The sequence below is a fragment of the Acanthochromis polyacanthus genome, chromosome 15 (genome assembly GCF_021347895.1).
Source record: "Acanthochromis polyacanthus isolate Apoly-LR-REF ecotype Palm Island chromosome 15, KAUST_Apoly_ChrSc, whole genome shotgun sequence".
In the NCBI taxonomy this organism is placed as follows: Eukaryota; Metazoa; Chordata; class Actinopteri; family Pomacentridae; genus Acanthochromis; species Acanthochromis polyacanthus.
The window spans coordinates 33,112,851-33,123,192 of NC_067127.1; the positions used below are offsets into that span (position 1 = coordinate 33,112,851).

The following is a 10,342-nucleotide window of genomic DNA, read 5'->3' on the forward strand; positions in this document are numbered from 1 at the left end:
AATTGTATGGGCACATATTGCAAATAAAACAAATTACTATTTGTAAAAATACAGACTTTTAAAGTGGACATTATTTAAAGCTTCGACCTGTTTTTGTTGTTTGTTTGTTTGTTTCCACAGTCAAAATGTTATTTTTTCTGTGATTTTACTGATTATCTGTAAAATAATGTATTTTTAAATTTAAATAAAGTTAAAAAAAAAACTGAATGCGATTTATGGGGACAGGTTGTTAATTGGTAAAATGTTTTTTGTGGCTGTAATTTAGTGTTTTGGTCTTTTCTTTTTTACAATCACCATGTAAACTGTTATGTTTTTCTGTAATTTTATTAAATATCTTAAAACAGGATAAATCTGTAAAATGTCCAAATTAAACTGTGACAGTAAATAATCAGAAGCACAGGAATTCCAGCACTGGAGGGAATTCAGGAACAAAGTGCAGTTGAGAGTTCTGGCCGCATGGGGGCGGTACTATCCAAGGCTACATTCAGCAATACAGCCTCTCATACCGTCTGGGGGTATCGTGCAATAATTGGGCCCAGATTAAAGAATGATGAAGAGCGTTCGGGCGCAGCTGGAGGTCCCGTTCTCATCTCCAGCAGCATAAATCTCAAAAGTTTAAGAAGTGGGATGAAGACAGATGATTGCTTCTCACACTCATCATTCAAACCCTCCGCCTGGACTGTTGGCTAAAATGAAAGATGATTGAAGGGGGAATTGGGGGGGAAATTAAAGCTCCAGCTGCCTCACCTTGATCCGTGGAGGTGAATAATAACTGGAGCCGTACATGCATTTCACACCGACAGAACATTTCTCCATTCTGCGCAAGTACGCACGGCCATCCATGGGCACAGTTTGTTCTTTTTTGCTTGAATGAACTCCAGAAAGGGGCCCAGGAGATTTTGCACCATGTGCATCGTTAGTGTGGATGTTCCGATAGCTGATCGGCAGCCTATAGGCGACCCAACATGTCTTTTGACGTCACACGCCAACTTTTCAGATATATATATGCGCGCAGGGCGGTTTGGAAGTTTCTGTCTTTCTGCACACAGGGCTGGAAAGTGGGAGCCGTAGCCAGGTACAAGCCACAGACAGGAGGAAATGAAATCGTATTTTATGGGTCAGGTATTTTGGGAATATGCCTGCGGCGCGCCACGTGCGTAATGACGAGTCTACCTCTAAATAGGAGAATTAAGGCGTCGAGGTTTTTTGAAGAGAAAGAGAGCATGTCAGTATAGTTTATCCTGAGGGGGGCTGTGGAACAGGGATTACTCACTCCTCACAGCAACACCGGCACATCTGTGCGCGTCTATGTCACCACCGGACGGGTCTCCAAGTCCATGGATAAAAAAGAACAGGCGGCAGCAGAATGGTTGTTGTGGGAGCAAGTAACGGAACTTTCGGTGGTGGCAACATGAGGTCGTCGTTCATGATAGAGGATCGAGTCGGTGGCAGGGATCCCGGGGACTCCACCAACATGATGATCTCGGAAGCTCTTGCGCCCCGACTGCTGAAGATTGCGCAGGGCGCCGCAGAGGCTGCGGCAGCAGCGGCAGCAGCCACTTCTCCGTCCACCTCCAGTCAGCCGCAGGTCATGGAGACGAACGGGACCCGGTGCGGCGAGCAGATCCTGAGCTACGGCCGGGTGGAGAAGGTCCTGATCGGTGGGGTCCTCACCATGCTCACGCTGTCCACCATCTGCGGGAACTTACTGGTGGTCATCTCCGTGTGCTTCGTCAAGAAGCTGCGCCAACCGTCCAACTACCTGATCGTGTCTCTGGCCGTGGCGGACCTGTCGGTGGCTCTGGCCGTGATGCCGTTCGTCTCCATCACGGACCTGATCGGGGGTCAGTGGATATTCGGACAGTTCTTCTGTAACGTTTTTATCGCCATGGATGTGATGTGCTGCACCGCGTCCATTATGACTCTGTGCGTAATAAGCATTGACAGGTGAGATAAACTTTTCTTTTCCGTTTTTAAGAAGTAAGATTTTTAATTCGAAACTGTTATTAAACCATAAATTGAACAAAACAACGTAATTATTCTAGAGGAAAACCAGAAAAGAGGCCAAACTGTCTATTAAGTAGAACCTTTTTCTCCTAGAACTGCTTTAAAAATCTCCATCACTGTTTGGAACCAGAGACTGAAACATAAATTTTGCCAAAAAGTGGACACATTTTTGTGCCATTTTTAATCCCACATTTTATATCCTAACAGATTCCTTTGCGCAGTCTAAGAGGATATTGTGCCGCTCAGTCCTCTGCGACATTGAAACCTGGGATTTGTGGAATCCTCGCCGTGGTTCAGAGTCGTTCAAGGGCACTCACCTCAAATTTGGGAGACAAAGTGTCCCGATGTTCTGAGCAAACCTGCCATCTGGGAACCAAAATCTTTTTCTAAATGATGTTCAAAAAAATTGCCAAAATCTAGCTGTAATTGTTGGTTTATGTTCTTTAATTTGGCATCTGTGTGAATCAGTTTAATAGAATTATAGAATCTTCTTCTGCTTGTCTGAGAAGGTGAAATTCTGTCAGCGAGTGTTTTGTGAATGATTGCTTAGAGTGTGAACATGGAGACCTGAGCGTGATCATTCAGGGTAAATCACCGACTGAGTGAAAGACATCCAGGCAGGGAGAAGCTAATAATAGTAATAATTAAAAAAAAAAAAAAAACAGAGAACAAGTAAAGAGTACAAGACTGCTGGAAAATGAGGGACACGTGAGATAGAATGAAGCTGGGGAGGAGATAAGAGGAAGAGCAGGGCAGGTGAGTCCACAGGGTGAGAAGGAGGTGACAGGTGTAGAGTTCAGAGGAGAATAGATAAAACCCAACAGGATGGAGCTTGAGGAAGGAGCTTTATTAATCACACAACGGTTTGCTGCCCACATATGGTTTCCTTGCTTCTTACAGCTTCCCATTCATAAAAATACCCCGTTTCCACCTGGAGGCTGCATATGGCTGCAACAGATTGTAGTGTTCTGCTGAAGGGCACCTTGTTGAGGCAAGAAAACACCGAAAGATTTAAATAGAAACAGAAAACATGTGATGTTTGATTTTTCCCTGCAGGTATTTGGGCATCACCAAACCCCTGACGTATCCGGTCCGTCAGAACGGCTGCTGCATGGCCAAGATGATCCTGTCAGTGTGGCTGCTCTCTGCCTCCATCACCCTCCCTCCTCTGTTCGGCTGGGCGCAGAACGTCAATGACGGCCGGGTCTGCCTCATCAGCCAGGACTTCGGCTACACCGTGTACTCAACGGCCGTGGCCTTCTACATCCCCATGTCGGTGATGCTCATCATGTACTACAGGATCTACCGGGCGGCCAAACTCAGCGCCGCCAAGCACACCATCACCGGCTTCCCCAGAGAGCGGGAGCACCGAGCAGGGGCGGCTCCGCGAGGGGGCCGAGGGGTGCCGGACGCCCAGCAGCCTGCGGAGTCTGGGGAGACGGGAAGCGTGGAGGGGACGGAGGTGGACCAGGAGGCCGAGGAGGAAGAGGAGGAGAGTTTGGACTGCGTGGCGGCGGCACTGAAGCTCCAGCGGGAGGTGGAGGAGGAGTGCAGCACCCGAGTGTCCCGCCTCCTCAAGACCGGCGAGCACCACCAGCGCCGGAAGAGGAAAAACCAGTCAATCTTCAAGCGGGAGCAGAAGGCCGCTGCCACGCTGGGCATCGTCGTCGGTGCTTTCAGCTTCTGCTGGCTGCCGTTCTTCCTGGTGTCCACCGCCAGGCCGTTCGTCTGCGGCGTGGAGTGCAGCTGCGTGCCGCTGTGGCTGGAGAGGACGCTGTTGTGGCTCGGCTATGCCAACTCCCTCATCAACCCCTTCATTTATGCGTTTTTCAACCGCGATCTGAGGACCACCTACAGTAACCTCCTGCGGTGCCGCTACAGGAACATCAATCGGAAGCTGTCGGCGGTTGGCATGCACGAGGCTCTGAAACTGGTGGAGAAGCCAGATGCTGAAGTGTAGAGCTGCAGGTTCTGCCAATCGACCAACGGGGGGGAGGAAGACTGTGGCACACTGCCATCACGCTGCCGGACTGGTTATTTCCCCAAACTTGTGAAGCCAGAAGAGGCAGGATGCTGTGATTAGATGGATCCACATGAAGGCGCACAGATGAGGTTTTATTCTGGGAGATTGATAAAAGAAGAAAAAGAGGAAAAGTTGAGCTGTGTGTGTTGCAGATTGATGAAAAACAACTGAATGATTCTTCAGCGCATCGTGAAGTCCAACAATTGTAACCACGGTCGCTGTCTTGGAGCATTCAGAGCTCTGTTTTGCACATGGCGTCGCTGCAAAAGCTACCGGAGCTCTTCGACTTTGTTCTAAGCTGCTGTCGTGGGTGGAAATAACTCTTTTAATTCCAATTTGAGCCAAGGAAAACTTGCCCTCACAAACAAACCTGGAGGAGCTTAAGCGGCCCACGAGGCTAAAACACCAAATGTATTCACCTTGGGTCCTTGGTCAGCACAGCGACACTGTTTTTCACTGCTTCTAAATGTGGACAACAACAAGTGGACAAAATAGGATTAAAACTCCACTGACATGTAAAAAATAATGTACACAAGTCTGTTTCTGGGACAAACTGTTCCAATGTGTTGGACCTGGTACCAGTTTCTGATTTCACTACATCCCTTTTCCTTCTGCTCAAGTCACGGCTGCCCCCTTTATGTTGAGAATCAGTTTACAGGATGATCATTTTTGTGATGAACAAACGAGCATTTTTAGAATCTATGATTGTGTAGGAGTCAACGAGCTGGAGATAAAGACCTGAAAAGATCATTTAGGACACTTTCTGAATGTGTCTGTGCCTTGTCCTGCGTCACCGATTAGGGCCAAGAGTCTCCTTTCAAACTATGCATGACGTGTTTTGGGTTTAACAAAGTGCGGGAAAGAGCTACGGAGGATTTTAAGCTACTTCCTGGTGATCTTTCTTATTTCTACTGACACAACATGCATTGTTGCTTCATCAACAACCCCCAAACCCCAAACTTATGAATGAAAAACTGGCTAAAGTGGTGAATTTAAACATTAGAGGAGCTGGCACCTGCAAACGCTCCTGAAAAATGGTTTAAAATCTTCACTACTTTCTACAGGAATAAATAAAACTTTCTTAATATTATTTATGAAATGTTAAATACTACAAATTCAGGTTAATCTCCATCATCAGGACATTCTATGTTAATTAGATTTGGTTGTTTGACTTGACTTTTGCCTCTTTTGATTCCAAAGGTGCACAAAAATCCTCTTTAGACTGTCAACAGCCCCAAAAACCCTAAAATAATTTAAATAATGCTAATTAAAAAGTGGATAAAATTACTTTTTTGGCATTAGAGAAGCTGGCACCTGCAAAATGCACCTGAAAAAATGGTTTCAAATCTTCAATATGTTCTACAGGATTAAATAAATCTTCCTAATTATTATTTATTAAATATTCAACACTGAAAAATAGTTAATCTGCTTCATCACGATGATCTGGGTCAATCAGATTTGACTGATTGATTGGATTTTTGCCCGTTTTGCCTCAAACAACGCACAAAACTAAGATCACAATGACACAACAGTGACACAGCAGACATTATTGTCAAAAATAATGAATTAACGCTAATAAAGAACTGGATAAAGTGGCTAATTCATTCATTGGAGAAGCTGGGACCTACAAAATGCACCTGTAAAAAAGGTTTTAAATCGTCAACATTTTTCTACAGCATTAAGCAACCACACTGAGACACAACATTGTTATTTATTACAGTTTAACAATAAAAATTTATGTGGATCTGCTTCATCAGGACACTCTGGGTTAATTAGATTTGATTAACTGATTAGATTTTGTACATTTTGATTCAAATGATGCACAAAAACCTGCTTTAAATTGGGGAGCAAATAAAATGGGAAAGAAATTCTCCAAAATCACAAACATATTTGTCATTTAGAAATCTTTTTCAATGACATAACATTGATTGTTGCCTCATCAGCCCCCAAGCCCTAAAATTCTGAATTAACACAAAGTGGCTAATTTTGGCAGAGAAGAAGCTGGTACCTGCAGATGCACCTAAATAAATGGTTTACAGCATTAAGCAATCACAAAAAAACACATGAATTGTTATTTATTTAGTGTTTAACTCTTAAAATATAAGTGAATCTCCTTCATCAAGACACTTTGGGTTAGTTAGATTTCATTGATTTGATTTTGGCCCCTCAAATGGTGCATAAAAATAATAAAAAAAAGGGAAAAAATCTAAATTTTTGTAAATTTGTTCTCTTTTCAGTGACACAACCCCAAACCAAAAACAATAATGCACCATGACTGATATAAAACAGAATAAAGCTGCTAATTTTGGCATTAGAGAAACTTGTAGCTGCTAATGGAGCTAAAAACTTGGTTTCAAATCCTCAGTTTTCTTTCTACCGCCTTAAATAATCATGACAAAACTGCTCTTCATTATTTACTGCTTAAATCTAAAAAATGTACATTAATCTGCTTCAACAGGACACTGGGTTTATTAGATTTTTGTCCTTTTTGACTGAAATTATGCACAAAAATCCCCCTTTTCCAAAGCAAATAAACTGAAAAAGTTACAAAAAAATGTCAATCAGTCCTCTATTGATTGTTTACTCATGGAAGCATTTAGGTTAATTATTTGACTTCCGGTGTGTTGATGAAATTATATTGATCACCTCTTCACCCGCTGCTGCTGTTATTGAGTTTTACGTGATGGCAGATGCTCATTACAGCAGCGAAGGATCTAACGTGGACGTCTCTGGGGAAGTTAAGGCCTGGAGAAGGAATCTGATTTGGATTTAAGAGAGCACATTTCACTGCTGCACTTCCCTCAGAGATCAGGAGATCACTGTAAAGCACAGGTTTAAGCTGTGGTGGAGTAAACCGGAGCAGGTTATTGTATATCTTCTTTTCCTTTCGGCTTTTCCCTTCAGGGGTCGCCACAGCGAATCAAATGCCTCCATCTAACCCTGTCTTCTGCATCCTCTTCTGTCACACCAACTACCTTCATGTCCTCTTTAACCACATCCATAAACCTCCTCTTTGGTTTTCCTCTAGGCCTCCTGCCTGGCAGTGGGAAAATCAGCATCCCTCTACCAGGTTAGCAGGAGCAGGTTATTGTATTTGCACTAGGGTTATAACTTTTTGAACTTTTTATTTTCCAAAATCAAAGTCCTGCATCATGATTGGATGAACTTTTTGGTATAATTGAAGAACCCAAACTCCATTTTCAACACCCCCGAAACAAAAAACTGTTAAATAAACATTACAGCCAATGATATGAAATGCGAAACCGTGCTAAGTTATCACAAGGGCCATTACAAGTCAATATGACTGAGAATGGACCAATGATAAGTTGTACTGCCATCATAATATACTGGAGTATCAGTTTCTATTCTTGCTTTCACGTTATAAGCCATGTAAATTTGGGGAAATCTCTCTCCTTTAGTAGTGCTATATTGTAGCCTTCAGCTTTCCCAGAATCCTGGAGCTTCAGTTTCACTGTATAAGCCATGTAGAGTCTACATGGCTTATACAGCTTATACAACGAATAAAACGACAAAAACAAGACAAAAAGTTAAACGAGACAAGTGAGACCAAAACCAACAAAAAACAACACAAAATGACTAAAACAAGACAAAAAACACAAGCAAGACGAGACAAAACAAAAAACAGAATAATTTGACAGAATAATTACAAAGCGAGAAAAAAATGGACAAACAGCGAAAACGAGACAAAAAATTACACAAATGACACAAACAAGACCAAAAGTGACAAGCAAGAAACAAAATGACAAAAAGTAGACAACACAAGTGAGACAAAAAAAACACAAAATAATGCAAACATTACACAAAACAACGAATAAAGCAAAACACATAATGACAAAAATGAGACAAAAAAGGAAAGAAAACAACAAAACTGAGACAAATGTCAAAAGTCAGACAAAAAGCAACAAAAACAAAACAAAATATTACAAAAATGAGACACATAATGACAAAAGAACAATGAGCACTCTAGTACTTTTTGATGAGAACAACTTGTCATGCTCTAGAAATGATTTACAATTTACAGGTTGCAGTTAATGTCTTCTCTTTAATTTTTACACTTTACAAAGTCATCCTGCGAGCCAGATTGGACCCTCTGGTGGGTCGGTTTTGGCCCGAAGAACGCATGTTTGACACCCCTGACGGAGATGCCTACAAGTTTGCCAAAATGAAATGCTGGCGTTGGCTTTGATCGCTGCAAAACCACACAAATTAAACAAGAAAACTTTATAATTTCATCCGGTATGTGTGAGTGTGGAGGATCTGTGGGAGCAAAACCTCTTTAAGAAAGTCATCTTCTGCTGTCAGAGTTTACGCTTCTGCAGAGTCAGAAAGAATTCGTTGAGATCCGCTGAACTGGGCTCGCTCTGGGCTCGCTGCCGTCGTGGCTCAGCTCCATTTCCTGTCATAAAGATAGGGAGGACAGCTGCCAGGGGATATGAGCAGGACTGCATGTTTCAAAAAGAGCATCCCGAAGCTCAAACTGAACCGATATCACGTGAAATGTGCTCGAGAACCAAAGGTACTGTTAACCTGACAGAATGTCTGGAAGATGCTGTGACTCTGGTGGAAATAGAGCAAAAGAGAACATGTTGGGAACGAGACAGAAAAGAGGAAAGATGTGTTAAATAGAAGGTAGAAAAGCACCTAAACTGGCATTCAGTCGCCGTCTGTCAGCTGTCAGTGCAGCCGAATGCTTCCTCCCACTGAAAGGAGTCGTATTTAAAAGCTTTTTTCCCTCCGAGCTGCACTTTTCAAGCCTGAGCGACCCCTAAAACACTGGAGGTGGTCAGATGCAAGTATCAGATCTAACCGGTCACCTTAGCGGATAACGGCGCTAAAATAAACAGCAGCAGAATCTCTGTCTCTTTTTAAGTTTTGTTTAACCTTTACTGTTTTTTAAATGTTATTTGATGACTCAAAGATATACCAATTACTCAAAAATTGAGCTTTTTTAATTGACAAAACACTCAAAATAGACCAATTTTTGTTCTTTTCAATCAAATATTGTCTTTTTTTCTGCATCTTTTCTTGTGATTGATGTTTACTTCTTGTGAAATGCTGAAAAAACATTAAACCTAAGAGGGCAAAAATCGATTTGTGGTTACACCTTTAGCAAGATGTTACAGATAAGAGTCAGAAACCAGTGAGAAAATGTTGATGAGATCAGTGTCAGTGTCACGTCAACCAAAAATATAATTATCCACAGACCTGACAGCTGCCAAACAGAAGACACCACGAGGTTTTGTTCGCATAAATCCTTTATCTGACCTGAAAACGCTCTCAGAAAACGACTCGAGATGTGAAGAGAAAATTGGTTGAAGAATGGGAAGTGATCCTTTTTCTAATAGATACTCGTGTAATTTCGTGCCAATTTCGTGCCAAGAGGGCGTCCTAATCATGAGCTACTTATGACCCGGAGAAGTCGAGCTCTTGAGCATTTAACCACCTTTTCATAATATAAAGTACCTGAACCAAAGGGGATGTTGCTCGCTGAGATTATACGCCGCTGATTTTGCAGGACCTCGCTGCCGTCATCAAACACAACAAAGAGGGGCGACACTGCTTTTTTTAGCCGCTGTTTACTGACATGTATATATGGTGTGAAACTGATGTACATATATTATGATGACATTAAAAAAAAGAGAAAGGACTCCGTTGCTCCCCGGTGACCACAACAGCTGGGCTTAACGTCCCATTAAGCCCAGCAGGAGAAGTTTTATGGGATTAATCTGCACACATGTGATGCGTCTTTGGCCAATCAAACGGCTGGCTTCCTTGTATATCAGCACATTCACGTGGAAAAGACAGTAAAAACATGTCGTTCTCGTCAGGGTGTTGGTGCATTCTTACGTTTTTACTTGAACTGCAGGACCTTTTATAAGCATCGACCATGAAGCTTAGTACTGAAACCATGAAGTAAGATCTATGTGAAGCAGTGAAATGGAATTTAAGAAGAACAACGTAGTGATGGAAGCAAAGCTGCTTAAAATGTAAATATATTTGAAAGTCTGTACAGTTTTATCAGGGTGCTGAGTGATGAGCGAATGTTTGCTCGAATGAATCATTAAAAAAACACTTAAACATGAAACAGGTGTGATTTCTTTCAGCATCTTCAACAAGAAAAGCAGTCAGAGGGCGCAGTACTCCACCAAGGCTGGTCATTCCTTGTATCATTTCCAACAGATACGTCCTGATAAGTCGGCCGGCCAGCGGCAGATGGTTTTCCCATATGAACCGGAGTCTGCTCAAGGTTTCTTCCCATTAAAAAGGAGTTTTGTCTTGCCACTGAAGCCC

At 42.6% G+C, this 10,342-nt stretch overlaps 1 protein-coding gene across 1 annotated transcript; it reads left to right on the forward strand.

Annotated features, from left to right (window-relative positions):
• Positions 1-888: 888 nt before the first annotated feature.
• Positions 889-10,136, forward strand: LOC110968795 (5-hydroxytryptamine receptor 7). The gene is made up of 2 exons (XM_022218770.2): positions 889-1,947; positions 3,064-10,136. The coding sequence occupies exons 1-2, from the start codon at positions 1,367-1,369 to the stop codon at positions 3,965-3,967; spliced, it is 1,485 nt and encodes a 494-aa protein (XP_022074462.1). The 5' UTR covers positions 889-1,366; the 3' UTR covers positions 3,968-10,136.
• The last annotated feature ends 206 nt before the right edge of the window (positions 10,137-10,342 follow it).

Bases quoted from the DNA above. Each gene is read 5' to 3' on its own strand.
- LOC110968795 (XM_022218770.2), top strand. From the start codon at position 1,367: ATGGTTGTTGTGGGAGCAAGTAACGGAACTTTCGGTGGTGGCAACATG. The intron at 1,948-3,063 runs GTGAGATAAACT...TTTTCCCTGCAG, and splicing joins TGCGTAATAAGCATTGACAG to GTATTTGGGCATCACCAAAC.